Here is an 18,771-nt window from a genome sequence, read left to right as displayed (position 1 = left end):
CATGTGTCTAGGATGTATCCGCACAGCACAGTAAACCGTAATAAATAAACTGTAATGGCTGCGTGGACAAAACAAGTCATCTTATGGTTTAAAATGATGACCTGGTTCATGCCACAAGCTATAGCATAATGTTACTTAGTCAGTGAGATTTGTAAAGGATGGTTTCAGAGTGATGCAAACCCAGCCATACTTAACGCACAACAAACTAACCCATAATGTGGGGAAAATAGGAGGAGGAAGGAGTATTAGGTACGTTCGCTGCCTTGAGTTATTTATAAAAATAATAAAGGCGGGAGAGAAAATATTTATAAATAAATAAATAAATACATGTATGGATTGGATCGGATTGACTGGATTGGATTCAATAATTGCATTGGATTGATTGACTGGATTGCATTCAGTGATTGAATTGGATCGACTGCCTGGTTTGCATTCACTAATTTGGGCATGGCGAGGGGTGGGAAGTGGGAAGCCCACCCACTGTAGTTTACAGCAGGGTTCCTCAACCTTGGCAACTCTAAGCTGTGCGGACTTCAACTCCCAGAATTCCCCAGCCAGCTAAGTCCGCACAGCTTAAAGTTGCCAAGGTTGAGGAACCCTGGTTTACAGTACTTTTAATGGGATCGCACCCTGGAGAAATGTGCTAGGTCAACCGGGCTTCAGGACGAGAGGTATTCCCACAACCCACTTAACCCGGCTACCGAAACAGCCCCTTCCCCGGCTCGCCCAGGCCACCCCGCCGCAAACAGCCCCGACGGAGCGTGCACGACTCCCAAGGAGACAGAGCGGAGCAGCTGGACCCGGACGCAACTCCGCGTCTCCGGAGGGGGACAGGCTGTACAGCGACTCCTCCGCGCGGGCAGGGGCCGCTGTGGGCAGCGCCGAGGGTCACCTGCAGCCGCGCCGGCCTTCTTCCGCCTCTCTCTGAGCGCGGCGGGGGAGGGGAGGAAGCTCGTGCGGACGGAGGGAGCGAGGAGGGCCCGCGGGAGCGCCGTGAAGCGGCGGCGGCGGCGGGGGGGTCGAGCGGGGCAGGCTTCCCCGTCGCCCGCCCCTCGGCCCGGGCGCCCTGGAGCGGCGATAGCAGCATGGCCGCCAGCCTGTGGATGGGAGACGTGAGTGGCGGCGGCGGCGGGGCTCAGCCGCGGGTGGGTCGGGGAGCGCGGCGCCCTTTTCTTGCTGGCCGGCCGGACCCCCGCCTCCCCGGAAGCTCCCCGAGGCACAGACGCCGGGCCGAGGGGTCGCTCCGCGGCCCTTTCCTTTCCTCGGGGCGGGGTGCGCGTGTCTCCCCATCGGGGCCCGCGAAGGCCGCCGTGGGGGTGGATACGGGGAGACTTCTTGGGGCGGAGCTTTGGGGACCTGAAGTGAGGGGGGTCCCACGCGGAGACGGGGCTTCTCGGCCTCCGGAGTCGTGAAGTGCCACCTGGCTGGGGGGTTGGTTCCTGAGAAGGAATCGGCAGCTCCCCCGGAGACGCGGACGGCGCCCTCCCTCCCGGGAGTCCGGAAGGCCCCTGCCTCCTAGCTCGGCCCCCAGGCCGGGGGAGCCGGTCGGGTTTTGGTTGCTTTCAGGGCGAGGGTGGCTTTGTCCGGGCTGCCTGGCCTTCTTTTAGGTGTTTGCTGTTGGTTTTGATTATTTGGGGGATGTTGTAAGCCCCGGGTCTTCCGGAATGGGTGGCAGTGATAAAGTATGAGAGTGCGTGCGCCTTCGGGTCAGTGTTGAGTCCTGGCGACTGCCTGGAGAAGTCCCTGCTGTTTTCTCGGCATGGCTTTTTGGAAGTGGTTTGCCACTGCCGCTGCCTCCCTAGGGCAGAGAGAGAGGGACTGGCCCAAGGTCACCCAGCTTGCTTTGTGCCTAAGGTGGGCCTAGAACTCACAGTCTCCCAGTTTCTAGCCTGGTGCCTTCACCACTACCCCAAACCGGCTCTCTGCCATTATTATTAATAATAATAATAATGGATGGCCATAATAACTTGAAATAAAAATAGCAACAACAACAACACAACAATTATATTTAAATTATATTCAGTGTAACCATCCATTGCACTGAAATTGCACTTTTTCTCTGAAAGCTTCCATCTCACCAGCAACAGCCCTGTGAGGTGGGTTGGGGACTTGCCCAAAGTCACCCAGGGAGCTGGAAGGTTTGAGTCTCCCAGGTCCAAGTGCTTAACTGATACACTACTTGGCCAATAACCATGATAGTAAGGCTTTATAATATTATAATATTGCCCTGGAATTGTAGCGTAGAAGCGCTGTCTGCGGCCCAAGGGCCGTTTGGAACTTGCACCTCTCACTTCCTTGAATGTGCATAAGCAGAACTGTATGGCTGCATCTCAAACAGCATCTAGTAAAATTGAGGCATTTCATATTTATGTTCTTAGCATTAGGCTGATTCCACTAGCTTTGTGCACTTCAGCATGCACAAGCCAGGTCATCCCAGTTTTGTTTTTCAAGCAAACCAACAAGCACAGGACTGACCTGAATTACATAGTTTTTTAATAGGATTTATAGAGCTCAGATCAAGCTAGATTACAAAAGAATTAAATAAAATGGAGTAAAGTACAAGGACTAGAATACCAAGAATTTTAGATTCTTAAAACAAAATCACTAAGTTATGAAACCATGTTATGAATAAAGTACTAAACTATTTAGTTGCTAAACCACTTAATGAGTAAATTATTTTATTAATGCAATGAGGTACTTAACAGTAAAATGCTGATTTGATAAGCCACAATATATGACCCCATTTGTCCATTTATCATACAGTTTATTACAATTGCAAGTTGGTGCCAATATTTCAATTCCATATGTGTAATAGACTAAAACTAATAGCCCCTCTCTTGTTAAATGTTGAGCTCCATATTCAGCACACTGCTAAACCAAATCTCACTACTTGCTATATGATTTCAAGCTCTTCATCTGTGAGTAGACATTGTAGGAGGAGAGGCAAGTTATTCTATTGTAGCCAAAAATCTGGAATCTGGTAGCACCTTTTCCAACCAAATACATTTTATTAAAAGGCATAAGCTTCTGTGAGTTGCAATGCACTTTATCAAATGCATCACTCCTTCTGATTATCTTGTAGTAGAAGTTTTACATAAGTATCAACTGCAGCTATGAGGATTTTTTGCATTGGTGAGGGAGAACTTCTGGTGTTCAGGTAACTTTACAGAAGGACATAGGCCAGCATTTCTACTGTACCTTCCCTGTGTGAGCACAGTTCTTCTTAAACAGAGTTATATCTGATATCAAGGATTTCTGAAGGGAATAGATTAAAGTGGCCTAGGGTGAATGTTTGCAGCACTTTAGGAGAGTCAGTTGTTTAAGGCTTGTACAATCAATTTACAGCTTAGTTTCTCTTTGCTACTTCTTTTTTCACATTGTTAATTACAATCCTCTCTCCCATATTCTGAATTATTCCAGACTCTCCAATTATCAGAAACACGGGGGTAGGGGTGGGAAGGAGAGAATGGAGTAGGAGGTAGGGGAAAGAGCTGCACTTAATAGAAGATTCACTTAAATTGTAGCCAGATTTGCTGTTTTTGATGCAACCAAATCCTGTATCACCCTGAAGGCTTAATTATGAAATGTTTAGATTTCATGGATTGGTCCATCAAATGCATTGAGTGCTATCCTGAATTACAGGTACGCTATTTGTAGTCCCCTTGACCCAGCACTGTATCTATGCATTTGTAACTCGGAGTAACTCTTTGTGTATCTGAAATGGGTGGTGGTCCATGACCGCCATCATAAATGTGTTCAATTTTCGGGTAGCACAGAGCTCTTTCATGTTCAGTTTCAAATACGATGCAAGAGAAGAAGAAAGGAGAGAGATCAACAAAGGAAGAAGAATTTTATTTCAGTAACTCATACTTAGTTTTAATTTCAGTAGTGATTTATAATACTGATGGGTTGTTTCAAGGAGAAGAGACAGCCTACATAATTCCCTTGCTTTCAGATATTTTTAGACGATAATACACAAAGGTAGAGAAATTTATCTCTATTCTGGATGGTATAGCTATGACTGTAATGCTTGCCTACTTAACAAGGAAGAGAACCATGCAGGTCTCTTGGGTCTTCCATCATTAGACCATATTTTATTTTATTTGCTTGGAGCCAAGCTTGTGCAAGTGTGAAAACTGCTGTAGCTTCACTTTCCCCTTCTTCAAAGAGGGTCAACTGCTTCATTTCATGAAGCTTTGTTCTAATAATAGGTGTATTCCTCCACACCTCTTTAGCTTCCTGCTGGCGAGAAGATTCAGGCAGCATCTCTTAGGTTTCCTTTGACATTAAGTCCAGTTGTGTCCGACTCTAGGGGACGGTGCTCATCTCCGTTTCAAAGCCGAAGAGCCGGCGTCTGTCCGTAGACACTTCCGGGTCATGTGGCCGGCATGACTGAATGGAACACCGTTACCTGCCTGCCGAAGCGGTGCCTATTAATCTACTCACATTGGCATGTTTTCAAACTGCTAGGTTGGCAGGAGCTGGGACTGGCAACCGGAGCTCACCCCGCCATGCGGATTCAAACCGCCGACTTTCCAATCGGCAAGCTCAGCAGCTCAGTGGTTTAACCTGCAGTGCCACAGCATCTCTTAAATGCCACTTAATTATATAATTCTTATTCTGGCTGTATTTGTTACTCCTGCATTATTTTCCACTCTCTTTTCCCCTCCAGCTGGAGCCCTATATGGATGAGAACTTCATTTCAAGAGCTTTTGCTACTATGGGAGAACTAGTTCTGAGTGTGAAGATAATTCGGAATAGATTGACGGGGTATATATTTGTTTTTTATTTATTGGCTATTGATGTACACATTAGTATTTTGGTGGGAGGGAGAGGTTATTTTCAACCCATCTACAGATTGTTTGACTTGGATACTGATTTAATTCCTACTTTGTGCTAGAACACAATTTAACCATGGTTTGTTGAATAAGTCACCATTTTGTAACTTCTATGTGAAGCATAAGCTATGGTATACAGACCCTAATGTCTGGGTTCCTACTCCACATTAAGCTAAAACTAAACCAGCCGTGTTTTGGCTTGGGCCAGTGATAAAATGAGCCCCTGTTTATTAACCATGTCCAGTTTGTCACAGGGAAATGCTCATTCAGAGTCAGTCCCTTAGCTCGGTCTTCTTCACTGATCGATTGTAGCTCCCTGGGATTTGAGGCAAGAAACTCTGCTAGCCCTTTCTAGAATTGGGGGCACCCCAAAACTATTCTGCCAAGATGGTTAAAGCAACGAAGAGACAGATCATGAATTACTCCTTTTCAAGTGCATGTAATTTCAGTCTGGTATCTATATGAATGCCGCCTTAATTTGTCTTGAGAACATCACTCTGTAAACAGGTTGCCACTATGGGAAAAGCTGTCGTCCTGATCGCCATCTCTGTGGCCTCTGTTGCAGAACATAACTGACCTGTTGTCTGAGATATGATTGCCAAATCCTGGTCTCTCACTTTGCAGTAAAGCAGAACATAAGAAGAATTGTGCGGGATCAGACCAAAGGCCTATCTAGCCCAGCATTCTGTTCCCACAATGGCCAAAGGGATACCTCTGGGAAACTCATAAGCAGGACATGAGAGCAATAGCGCCCTCCTGCTAGTGTTTTCCAGCAACTGGGATTTGAGAGGCGTACTGCCTCGACACCGGAGGTAATATATAGCTATTGTGGCTAGTAAACATTGGTAGCATTATTCTCCACAACATTTTTCACTGGCCGGCACAAACAGGGGCAATGCATGACACACTTCTCTCCTTCCAGGATCCCGGCAGGCTATTGCTTTGTAGAATTTGCTGACCTGGCCACAGCGGAGAAATGTTTACATAAAATCAACGGGAAACCCCTTCCTGGGGCCACCCCTGTAAGTAAATGAGATCATCTGAAAGCCAGGGCTGAAATCCTAAGTGTGCACACACGGGAGGAAGCCTCACCTAAGTCGTTGGTATTGGTCAATTCAGGGTGGCAAGCATACCTAATACTCCTGCCTCCTATTTTCTGTACTACAACAACCCTGTGAGGTGGGTTGGGCTGAGGGAGGGGGGGACTGGCCCAAAATAACCCAGTTGGCTTTCATGCCTAAGGCAGACCTAGAATTCATGGTCTCCTGGTTTCTAGGCCAGCACCTGTGCTGTACAAGATGGTGTTGTGGGGTTGGGTCCACCAAAGTAATCAGAATAGTAGGAGAAGGGGCTTATCCCATAACATACGTTTCAGTCTGTACAAATATATTTGAGTATTCCATCCACGTGAGCTTAGCTATAGGACAGGAAGAGTTAACCAAATCACAGTGTGGCAAAACGCAGTTGCTTTTTTTAAACTGTAGAGCTGGTGTTTCCCTTGAACTATCTTTTTTTTTAAATGTCTTTTCTCTTTGCCCTTTTATTTTGCATTTCAGACAAAGCGCTTTAAGTTAAACTATGCCACATATGGGAAGCAGCCTGATAACAGGTAAGCTGAATTCTAAGAGAAGCATTTCCATTTTCTTACCTGCCAGGGGGGCTCCAGTGTGCTGTTTGGCTCATTTTTCCTAAGAAAATACTGAAGGGTAGTCCCCCCACAAGTGAACCAAGCAGTGGCACTGTCTGGTACTGTTAGCCTGGGTGGATGAAAATTCCCTGGCAGCTGCACAAGTTTTTCCAGCTTATGCTGCTAGCTTTGCTAATATCCAGTGCAGTGGTTAGTGTGGATGCATTTTACTCACTGATGGCATCGGCAACCACTCGCTTGGATAAAGCAGCAAACAGGCTTGTGGCACCTTAGAAATTTTGCAAACCTATTAAGTTTTAATGGCACGAACACCCTGGAATCCAAAGAACTAGGCCTTTTGTGTGTGTGGGTGTGTGTGTGTCAGAAGCACCTACCAAGGCGCTTCTGTACTGAAAGGATTTGCCTGTGACGTCACTGTTGCCTGGGGGACGCCTGAGGGGGCTCCTTTCATGTCCCTGTTATTTTCCCACCAAAGTGGTACCTATTCATCTACTTGCATTTGCATGCTTTCGAACTGCTAGGTTAGCAGGAGCTGGGACAAGTTGACGGGAGCTCACTCCGTCACACGGCTCATGCTGTCGGGTTTCGAACTGCCAGGCTACTGACCTTAATGGCCCTCTGACTCAGCATCTTAACCACTGAGCCACTGTGGCCCCACTAGGCCATTAGTTCATGCATATTTTAGTCCATTGAAAAGCAATGCCACGTCAAAGCTATTTCATCCATCTTGGAAACTGAATGGATTTTCAAAATTGCTTTTTTTATATTTGGGGGAGAAGCCAATAACTGATAATATCTTTCCATTGATTTGGCTTGAACATATAGCAGTTTGCCCACTTGTCTTAACTGCTTTAAGTTCAGCTCTGAAGCTTGCTGTTTTATCTTTACTTCCGCTATCTAACTTTCTATCATACCTGTTTAAACTGTATACCAGCTGAAGCCTTTCAGTAAGGCAATGCATAAAATAGGAAGTAAACAGATAAAATCACATTGGCATAACCCAGCTTACTATTTAAGGCAGCACTTTGAATCTAGCCACCCTTTCCTATTATGCATTACTTTTTTTCTACCAAATCATCAATACATTAAACTATGTAATAATCAAATGGAAGGTTAACTTTGTACCTAAAGAAAGTTTGGTCAGACTGATGGAATTTTTCTGTCAAATAAAATCCATGGAACATTGATAACCTAGATTATATTCGATGGGGGAAAACAGCGATAAAGTTTGAGGCTGTTTCTATTAATGGTAGAAGCATTTAGAATCCTGTTCATAGTTTCTTATGGTATTATTATTGACTCGCTCAGTGAGATGCTTAGGAGTGTGAAGATAGTTACCACATCTTGTTATTAGAATTACTATCATTTAGTGTTCAGGAGTTACTTTTTTTTTTAATCCGTTCAATCGTGTCCAATTCTCAGAGTATTTGTACTTTGTTTTTTTATTACTCATTTGAATTTGAAGTTTGTGGGGGGGGTTTTCCTGCAAATTGTCACTGAATTGTTTGTAAGCCATGGGACCTTATGTGCATTTTTTAAAATCCAATCGTATCCGATTCTTGGAGGCTGCCTGGACAAGTCCCTGCAGTTTTCTGGGCAGGATTTTCGGAAGTGGTTTGCCATTGCCTCCTTCCTGGGGCTGAGAGAGAGTGACTGGCCCAAGGTCACCCAGCTGGCTTTGTCCCTAAGGCGAGACTAGACCTCACAGTCTCCCAGTTCGTAGCCTGGTGCCTTAACCACTGTACCAAACTGGCTCTCGTTCAAGTGTTACTAAGTTAAAGTAAATAGTGAAGTTTTCTATAATAAAATTTAAGAAGTTAGGAACTTGTGGCAGACAACCAGAGGCTCCTGGAGTTCTGCTTATCACAGGACAGCAGATGGTACAAAGCCCCTAGATACCTCATGGTACAGTTCCAGCTTACACTTAGTTTATGAAAAACTCTAAAGGCTATTCATTTGTTTGGGGAGGTGCTCTTGCCTAAAAAAATCATATGCAAAACTTCTCAGTATATTTTTCACCCAAACCTCCAAATAAATGTAGCTTTTTTTCCTTAACGTATATTTCTGAATAGGTTTGTGCTCCTGGAGGTGTCAGGAGGCAGGAGAATGTAAAAGTGAAATTAAGCAATTGCTTAAAGCAGTGTTTCTCAACCTCGGCAACTTTAAGATGTGTGGACTTCAACTCCCAGAATTTCTCAGAAAAATGCCAAGGTTGAGAAACACTGGCTTAAAGTATTGCTTATGCTGAACACAATTACAGATTACAACCGTCATTGGTTTTCTTAAAAAGAAAGAAGGAAACAAAGCATCCCATGGCATTTTTAAAGAGAAAGTTTAACATTGTGGCACAAGAGTTAAAATAGGTTTTAATTCATTTATAGCCTTCCTTTCCCTGTACTCACCTGTTTGTACTATAGAGGGCACTAGATGCCTTTATCTGCTGCTTAACTGGAGTCAGTATCAAGGGCCTTACCAGATTCCTTGGCCTACCTGAGTTCTTAAATGCTTCAAAATCCTTAAAAAAAAAAAAATGGGGGGAGGGAGGGGCAGGATCTGGCTTGCAGCAAAGCAGAACACCGGCCTCCAGCATCATCTTTTCCAAGAATGCCTCTGAGCCACTCACAGTCCTTTGCAGCGGGGTGGCTATAATAAATCTAGATGCTGATGATGCTGATGATAGTATTAGGTATTATTAAGTATTAAAGCTTTCTCAGAAAATAAAGACGATGGGTGGCAAAACTCCAGTGCTTGGCTTGGGAAGGTTTCCACCCACACAAAAAATGCACAGGGTTACCAAGGACTAGGGAGGATTCTGCACAGGGAAGGATGGGTAGTGTGCTGATGAATGGTTGCTTTGTGGCCAGTTGCGCAGTCACAACATGTGGCAGTGCCTAGCCGACTCGGCTGCCCTCAAATAAGCTAAGGGGAGTCAAAGGGCATAGATGGGAGGCCACAAGGAAATCTCAGGACCATAAGAAAGTGGGCAAACATCCCGGAAGAAGGCAGGGGCAAGCCAAGAAAATTACAGAGATGTCTAGGGTAGTCATCAGGAGTTAAGCTCAACGCATGGTAGATTTTATCTTTGAACTGGTTATATGCCTCTCAGCTGCCATTCTGGACCTGGGATGTGTCCAAGCTCTGCAGTCATTCTGCAAAAGCGTCACTGCTGGTTTTCAGTTCCATACATGCCCATCAGCCCCAAAAGGTTGAACATTCCTGGCTGATCTGCTAAAACTAATTCATGGATGTTAATTGAGTTTTGTTGATGCCTACCTTTGGACAATTACTATCCTTTCTCTATTTTCTTCCCGCAGCCCAGAATATTCCCTGTTTGTTGGAGACCTTTCCCCTGATGTAGATGACGGGATGATATATGAATTTTTTGTAAAAGTATACCCATCATGTCGGGGCGGAAAAGTGGTTGTGGATCAGACAGGCGTTTCTAAGTAAGCTTTTCCAAGGTGTACCTTGCATTATGGGCTACTGTATTGCAATAGATGAAACGAGGCTCTCCTTGTGTGGAGATGCTCCTGCTTTCTATATGTTGCTTAAGAGAACTGAAATCTGAAAAGATCCAGCTGTAATAAATTTACAGCAGCACTGGAATTCTATACTACTTTGTAGCTAATATTCCGACACTAATCCAGGGCAGGGAAGCAAGATAGATGTGTAAAGGCATTTGTGTCTCTCTAGTTTATCTGCCCAGTATAAACTGTGATCTTTTAACTTTCTGTTCTTTATTATGGTAGATGTCTCTCTGAACTGCACAGGTAGTCCTCACTTAAGAACCACAATAGGGACCGGAAAATTGGTTGTTAAGCGGTGTGGTCATTAAGTGAGTCACCATGTGACCAGACCTGATTTTATGACCATTTTATGACACTCATTAAGTGAATCACAGGTCATTTAGTGAATCACTGGTTGTTAAGTGAATCCAGCTTCCCCAATGGACATTTTTTGCTGGAAGCTGGCAAAAAAGGTCACAAATTGTGATCATGTGACTGCAGGATGCTGCAACTGTTTGTAAATGCAGGCCAGCTGCCAAGTGCCCGAATTGCAATCACATGACTGTACGGGTGGTACAATTGTTTCCGATGGTCGTAAGTGTGAATACAGGTCGTTAAAGCACTTTTTCCGAGGCCATCATAACTTTGGACCGTCATTAAATGAATGGTTGTTAAGTGAGGACTACCTCATTGTATGATGATGGCTTATTCACTGCAGTGGCCCAACAGAGTTAAAATAACCCACCAGCATCCATTCCAGCACACAAAATATGTTACTCAGAGCATTTGTTGCTTAAATCCCATGTATATTCTTTGGTGTATCTCTACTTAGTCTAGGGTAGTTCTACCTTACGTAGATGTAGAAGCATTTTCACAGAGCAAAGATCCTCTTTTACCTGAAGGAAGCAAATGCCAAATGCAGCACAGATCCTGGCTCCCCCCGCCCCTTTGGTTTAGACCAGCAGAATTCTTGCATGTCTATTCCTCATAGAGGGAATCTTGTAAACCTTAACAAAAGAAATCTAAACCTTCCAGAAGACAGTGATCCAGAAAATTTCCAGTGATGAAAATCCACTGTTCTTGTAGGTCAAGGATAAACAAGGGAAAACCACATTCCAAAAATGTACTAGGAAGAGCCAAGTCAAAACTACATTTTAAATATCATTAAATTTTAATATAATTAATACAGTTGCCCAAAGATGTATTTAGTAATTTTCCCTCTTCAATATATCAAATACTGTAAGTTGATAACAAATTTTGAAGGTCTCTGAGGGCTCTGCCCCAGGCTTATAGGGAGTGTATATTCCCCTCCATACTCTTAATTAATTAAGCCTATTAAATTAAACATCACAAAGTTTCCCATTATTTTTGAGGAGTGGTTCGGTAAAATGAGGGTGGCAATGAGCCAAAAACACTTCAGAAAGTTCTATTACAGCTTCTTAGATGGTGTAAGCTTACCTTCTCTCTTACCTTCCTGTTGCTTATTCTGTGTTTTTACAGAGGCTATGGTTTTGTGAAATTCTCAGATGAATTGGAGCAAAAAAGAGCACTGGTGGAGTGCCAGGGGGCTGTTGGCCTTGGTTCTAAGCCGATACGCTTGAGCGTTGCCATACCAAAAGCGTAAGTACAGTCGGGAAGGTGTGTTTGATTCAGCAGTTCCGCTTGTTTGGGTTATATATTGTGGTCCTGCCCTTACTTTGGAAGCCATCATGGCTTCCTAACAGGTGATCTAAAAAGATTTGAAAAAAAGTGGAAGGTCCCTTGTGCAAGCACCGTGTAGATCAATAAATTAACTTGAGGGTGGTTTCCTTGGAGGGCAGCTATAGAAGCTTGACTGACAGCCTTAGTGCAAGTTCAGGCAACCTGTGGGCCTCCAGATGTTTCCAAACTCTCAAGCAATGCCAGCCAGCCTGTTGCCATGTTGGCAATGCCAATAGCCAGCCATGTTGAAGATGTTGAGAACTATACTTCAGCTGATCAAGAGTGCCACAGCTTCCCTACTCCTAAGCTAGTGGGACACAGCGAACACAGACTACTCAGCAGAAAACCATTATGATTTATTTGATGGCCTTGGAATGAAATGAGTGTAATTGAAAGATTTTTGTCAAAAGTTAAATTTTGTTGAGAAATGTTCTAGAATTCTTGCCATTTACTCCCCCCTCCCCCCATTTCTTTTCAAAGTAATAGGCTGAAGATGGTTGAATACAATCAGATGTACAACTATAACTATAACCAGTACTACCAACAGTATCAGAACTACTATGCTCACTGGGGATATGATCAAAACACAGGCAGTTACAGCTACAGCTACCCACAATACGGCTACACGCAGAGTACCATGCAGGTGAGAGTAGAGACGATTTCTAGGCGTTATTATTCTTTATATCAAGACGAGGCTCAAAATAGCTGTCCTTAGGCTATGCGGGTCCTGTAAAGCTTATGTTAAATGCTTCTGAATAAACATCAGACCTTGGAATGAAACAGCCTTCTCCAGATATGGAGGTTGAGAATTCTGGGATTTGAAAGCCATACTGTACATCTGGAAAGTACTTAGGGGGTTGAGGGAAAGTAGATCAGAATCCTAGGGCTGGAAGGGCCCATTTGAGTCCCTACTATCATCTTAAAAAAAAATATCACAATTTACAGACACCAAACTTTTGAAGGTGCTCTGGGAACCTATCCAAGTTTTTTGGGTGAGTGTGGGAAAAGGACACGTGGGCAATTATAGGTTATGCACCTTTGGTTTAAACCAACAAGTTTGGCAGAAGACCTCTTTTATAAACAAGCCTCCTTGAGTTTGGTGTGCCGTATCTCTCCGTAGCTGCTGCTAGAGAAGGAAACCAGATGTAGTTGCCTTTTTGTTTAAGCAGACAATACTTTCTTCTTATGTTCAAATTGTACCAAACTAGTTGGCTTAAACCAGTGTTTTTCAAACCTGGAAACTTTAAGATGTGTGGACTTCAATTCCCAGAATTCTCCAGCCAGCATCCTGGCTGAGGAATTCTGGGAATTAAGTTAGGCTATTTCCTAACATTTCCTTGGGTTGAAGGCTCACTTGCTAGCAGAGGAGCCCAAACTAGTTTTCCTGAGAAATATACTGATTATATTATAGTTGTCTTTTGATTCCTTTATAATTTGTAATTCTCACCATTGCAGACATATGAAGAAGTGGGTGAAGATGCGTTAGAAGGTAAGGTTGCTTATTGTAATTCCTTGTTAAAAGTAGAAATTAGCTTTCTTTTCCTAATTTGGCAAACAAAACCAAATCACTTCTGGGACAACAGAAAGCTTTGGAAGGATTGACATATTGACATTAGGGAGATAGGACTATGTTGTTGTTTATTCGCTTCCGACTCTTCGTGACTTCATGGACCAGCCCACGCCAGAGCTTCCTGTCGGTCGTCAACACCCCCAGCTCCCCCAGGGACGAGTCCGTCACCTCTAGAATATCATCCATCCACCTTGCCCTTGGTCGGCCCCTCTTCCTTTTGCCTTCCACTCTCCCCAGCATCAGCACCTTCTCCAGGGTGTCCTGTCTTCTCATTATGTGGCCAAAGTATTTCAGTTTTGCCTTTAATGTCATTCCCTCAAGTGAGCAGTCTGGCTTTATTTCCTGGAGGATGGACTGGTTGGATCTTCTTGCAGTCCAACGCACTCTCAGAATTTTCCTCCAACACCACAGTTCCAAAGCATCGATCTTCCTTCGCTCAGCCTTCCTTATGGTCCAGCTCTCGCAGCCATATGTTACTACGGGGAACACCATTGCTTTAACTATGCGGACCTTTGTTGTCAGTGTGATGTCTCTGCTCTTAACTATTTTATCGAGATTGGTCGTTGCTCTTCTCCCAAGGATTAAGCATCTTCTGATTTCCTGACTGCAGTCAGCATCTGCAGTAATCTTTGCACCTAGAAATACAAAGTCTTTCACTGCTTCTACATTTTCTCCCTCTATTTGCCAGTTATCAATCAAGCTGGTTGCCATAATCTTGGTTTTTCTGAGATTTAGCTGCAAGCCAGCTTTTGCACTTTCTTCTTTCACCTTGATCATAAGGCTCCTCAGTTCCTCTTACCTTTCAGCCATCAAAGTGGTATTATCTGCATATCTGAGATTGTTAATGTTTCTTCCAGTCATTTTAACTCCAGCCTTGGATTCCTCAAGCCCAGCATGTTGCATGATGTGTTCTGCGTACAAGTTGAATAGGTAGGGTGAGAGTATACAGCCCTGCCGTACTCCTTTCCCAATCTTAAACCAGTCCGTTGTTCCGTGGTCTGTTCTTACTGTTGCTACTTGGTTGTTATACAGATCCTTCAGGAGGCATACAAGATGACTTGGTATCCCCATACCGCTAAGAACTTGCCACAATTTGTTATGGTCCACACAGTCAAAGGCTTTAGAATAGTCAATAAAACAGAAATAGATGTTTTTCTGAAACTCCCTGGCTTTTTCCCTTATCCATCGGATATTGGCAATTTGGTCCCTAGTTCCTCTGCCTTTTCTAAACCCACCTTGTATATCTGGCAATTCTCCCTCCATGAATTGCTGAAGTCTACCTTGCAGGATCTTGAGCATTATCTTAACTGGCATGTGAAATGAGTGCTACTGTTCGATAGTTTGAACATTCTTTAGTGTTTCCCTTTTTTGGTATGGGGATATAAGTTGATTTTTTCCAATCTGTTGGCCATTCTTGTGTTTTCCAAATTTGCTGGCATATAGCATGCATTACCTTGACAGCATCATCTTGCAAGATTTTGAACAGTTCAGCTGGGATGCCGTCATCTCCTGCTGCCTTGTTATTAACAATGCTTCTTAAGGCCCGTTCAACCTCACTCTTCAGGATGTCTGGCTCTAGCTCACTGATTACACTGTCAAAGCTATCCCCGATATTGTTATCCTTCTTATACAGGTCTTCTGTATATTCTTGCCACATTTTCTTGATCTCTTCTTCTTCTGTTAGGTCCTTGCCATCTTTGTTTTTGATCATACCCATTTTTGCCTGGAATTTACCTCCGATGTTTCTAATTTTCTGGAAGAGGTCTCTTGTCCTTCCTATTCTATTGTCTTCTTCCACTTCCGCACATTGCTTGTTTAAAAATAATTCCTTATCTCTTCTGGCTAACCTCTGGAATTTTGCATTTAATTGGGCATATCTCCCCCTATCACTGTTGCCTTTTGCTTTCCTTCTTTCTTGGGCTACTTCTAGTGTCTCAGCAGACAGCCATTTTGCCTTCTTGGTTTTCTCTTTCTTTGGGATGTATTTTGTTGCCGCCTCCTGAACAATGTTGCGAACTTCTGTCCATAGTTCTTCCGGGACCCTATCTACTAAGTCCAGTCCCTTAAATCTATTCTTCACCTCCACTGCATATTCCTTAGGAATATTAGTGAGCTCATATCTAGCTGATCTGTGGGTCTTCCCTGATCTCTTTAGTCTGATCCTAAATTGTGCAAGAAGAAGTTCGTGATCTGAACTACAGTCAGCTCCAGGTCTTGTTTTTACCGACTGTATAGATGTCCGCCACCTTTGGCTGCAAAGGATGTAGTCAATCTGATTTCGGTGTTGTCCATCTGGTGAAGTCCATGTATAAAGGCGTCTCTTAGGTTGTTGGAAGAGAGTGTTTGTTATGCAGAGTGAGTTGTCTTGACAAAATTCTATCAGCCTATGTCCTGCTTCGTTTTGTTCTCCCAGGCCATGCTTACCTGTAATTCCAGGGGTCATCTGACTGCCCACCTTAGCATTCCAGTCTCTCGTGATGAAAATAACATCTCTTTTAGGCATGTTGTCCAGTAGGTGCTGCAGATCCTCATAGAACTGCTCTACTTCAGCTTCTTCAGCATCTGTGGTTGGGGCATATATTTGGATCACTGTGATGTTAGATGGCTTGCCCTGAATTCGAATTGAGATCATTCTATCGTTTTTTGGATTGTATCCGAGCACTGCTTTAGCCACTTTACTATTAATTATGAAGGCTACTCCATTTCTTCTGTGGTCCTCTTGTCCATAGTAGTAGATCTGGTGGTCATTTGATGTGAAGTGGCCCATTCCAGTCCATTTCAGTTCACTGACGCCCAAAATGTCTATCTTTAATCTTGACATCTCACCAATAACCACATCCAATTTGCCCTGGCTCATAGATCTTACATTCCAGGTTCCAATGGTGTGTTGATCCTTAGAACATCGGATTCGCCATTCACCACCAGCACCGTCGGCCGCTAGCCGTCCTTTCGGCTTTGAGCTAGCTGCGTCATCACGTCTGGGGCTAGTTGAACTCATCCTCTGTTCCTCCCCAGTAGCATTTTGACCATCTTCCGACCTGGGGGTCTCATCTTCCGATGGTATACCGACATATCTCTGGTTGTACCGATCCATTTAGTTTTCATGGCAAGAATACTGGGCTGGGTTGCCATTACCTTCCCCAGGGATCGCATTTAGCCTGACCTCTCTGTCATGACCTTCCCGTCTTGGGTGGCCCTTCACGATTTAGCTCATGGCATCATTAAGGTGCTCAAGCTCCAGCACCACGACAAGGTACGATCCTTTGCTGAAGGATAGGACTATAGATGTATTATAATTGGATATAGTTGCTAATCCAAACAAGTATTTGCATTTGCAATACTGTAGAGCTGCTATTGGGAAGAAAACCCCAGTTTCTTCAGATTTAAATTCTGCTACTTGACGTGTAGGCTTCACCCACAAACGTTTGCCAACGGTTATTGATATTAGGGGATAATTTTGCTTGTTTTATAGAATGTATTTTATTGGTCAGTGACCAAAATAAAGTTTCTGTCTGTCTGTCAGATTTCATTTGGTGAAAAGTATGTTTTTGATATGCTGTGTTTATTCAACCCTTTCCTAAGACTATACTCCAGACGTTTGAGAAACACAGTGTTAATCGATTTTTGTCCTTTCTAAGACAGATTAAAATGTTCTCCATCATTACATAAGTTACTGGGCTTGAGACAAACACATGGAGAATGGCCCAATTTTGACAATCATATCTTTATTTCACAAGCTGCTGTATGGACAAGCATTGTGTTTACCCAGACAGCCTCTTTGAACTAAGTTCATTGAAGTCTTTCTAACCACCCTTTCTTGTTTTGTCCAGTTTGGGCAAAACATCGAACAATTGTAGGAGTTCTGGATTAAGTGTAGCTTGTTCAAAGAGACTGCATGTGCCGGTAAAATTCTCCTTTTTGCATTGGAGCTTGTTAAATAAGATATGATGGCTGCAACAAGAAGACTTCTCTAGCCCAATATGCACGTAAATGTCTCCCAAAATTCACTCAAGCAGGCTTCCTTCCTCTTTCAGATCCAATGCCCCAGATGGATGTGAGTGAAGCAAACAAGCAGTTTATGGAACAGAGCGAAGAACTCTATGATGCCTTGATAGAATGTCATTGGCAGCCTTTGGACAGTGTGTCTTCGGAGATCCAAGCTGTGTAATTGCCTTGTTGCTGATGGGCTCCCTCCGAGCCACGTGCCAGCGCGCCTTGGATTCCTGCCGAGCATGTGGAAGTTGCAGCTGCAAACGGACTGCTGGTCCCTCCGTCTCTTTCCTCCGGATTCTTAAGTCAAGAATGCAGAGGACAGCCTGGGGCACTTCCTGAACTCACGGAGCAGCAGCAGAGGAATGCGGTCACTTTTATTTGAGACGAAATTAGAACTTGGACACTTAGTTTTATTTCTTCTCCCTTCCCACCCCCACCCTTTTGGTCCTAAGGCAAGATTTCTTTATCCTAGCCAAGAAGTTCTAATTTATGAACTAAATAAAAAAAGAGATGGGAAACATTATTTCCAAGTACAATAAAAAGTATCTTTTACATAGTAGGTGGGGTATCTGGTGTTCTCCGTAGGGTAAAGGGGATTAGGAGTTAAGAGGCTGCTTCATGGGACAGTTCCATGAGCACTTTGCACTTGTGCCGAAAAGGAACTCCTTAGAAATGGGTTTGAAGCAAAACTGCAATATAAAAAAAACAAACCTTTGAGGGAGCAGGTGGAGTAAATTGGACAAACCCCCAGCTGTTTCTGAAGTTGATAGAAACTGTACATTCTGAAGCATGTACAAGCTATTTCTGTTAAAACAACCGGATAATCTGTTTTAATGTGAAAGGCAATGAGAGAAAATTGAATTGTGTACTCCAGAGCTGGATAATACCTTTATTAGAAGCCACTGGAAGAATGCAAAAATGTGTCCCAGGACTTCAAAACTCTTCCGATTAGCAAGGTGGTAGAAAAAAGAGAGAAGCAGGAAAAGTCCACAGATGAGGTCAGATGTTTTGCTCGTGAGCTGTGCGGTCGAGAGTCGGTCTCAATATGAAGATGATGAGCTAAATGCAGTAATTACTGATAGGCGTTCCTAATATCCAATTACAACTTGCATTCAAAGACAGAAGAAGAAAAGTTGCCTCCCCCAGTTTTCAATACACAAATACAGTCTTTTTATATTATCATTGTTGTACAATGCAGCGGAAGGTGGGGATTTAGAAGCTTTGAGCAATGCTGGGCCAGTTTTACAAATTGGCATTTTTGGCATCTCACCTGAAACCAAGGAGATGTCTCGTGCTTGTTGCTGTAGCAGTTGTATTGTTAATAGGATGATTCCCATGACTACAGTGCATTTATTGTAGAAAAAATTAAAGAAATATTGCTAAAAGCAAATGAACATTACGTCTGGAGTGGATGTCCACCTGGTTAATTTCTGCATGGAAAGGAAAACGCTTACATTTCTAGCAGGGCTTATTTCCAATTCAGAAATTAAGAGAAACTTTGCAAGTCACTAAATC

At 43.7% G+C, this 18,771-nt stretch overlaps 1 protein-coding gene across 2 annotated transcripts; it reads left to right on the top strand.

Moving 5' to 3' along the window:
* Nucleotides 1–955: 955 nt before the first annotated feature.
* On the top strand, nt 956–17,815 carry TRNAU1AP (tRNA selenocysteine 1 associated protein 1). 2 transcript variants are annotated; one of them, XM_063311754.1, is made up of 9 exons: nt 956–1,112; nt 4,673–4,770; nt 5,761–5,860; nt 6,395–6,447; nt 9,801–9,932; nt 11,493–11,612; nt 12,174–12,336; nt 13,149–13,182; nt 17,280–17,815. In XM_063311754.1, exons 1-9 carry the CDS (start codon nt 1,086–1,088, stop codon nt 17,429–17,431), a joined length of 879 nt encoding a protein of 292 aa, XP_063167824.1. In that variant the 5' UTR covers nt 956–1,085; the 3' UTR covers nt 17,432–17,815. The 2 variants fall into 2 exon arrangements, with proteins under 2 accessions (XP_063167824.1, XP_063167825.1); XM_063311755.1 differs by having other exon boundaries at nt 960–1,112; nt 17,298–17,815.
* The last annotated feature ends 956 nt before the right edge of the window (nt 17,816–18,771 follow it).

The sequence above is a fragment of the Candoia aspera genome, chromosome 10 (genome assembly GCF_035149785.1).
Source record: "Candoia aspera isolate rCanAsp1 chromosome 10, rCanAsp1.hap2, whole genome shotgun sequence".
Classification (NCBI taxonomy): Eukaryota; Metazoa; Chordata; class Lepidosauria; order Squamata; family Boidae; genus Candoia; species Candoia aspera.
Note: the sequence above shows the minus strand (reverse complement) of the source record. Positions and strands in the feature narration are given on the sequence as shown.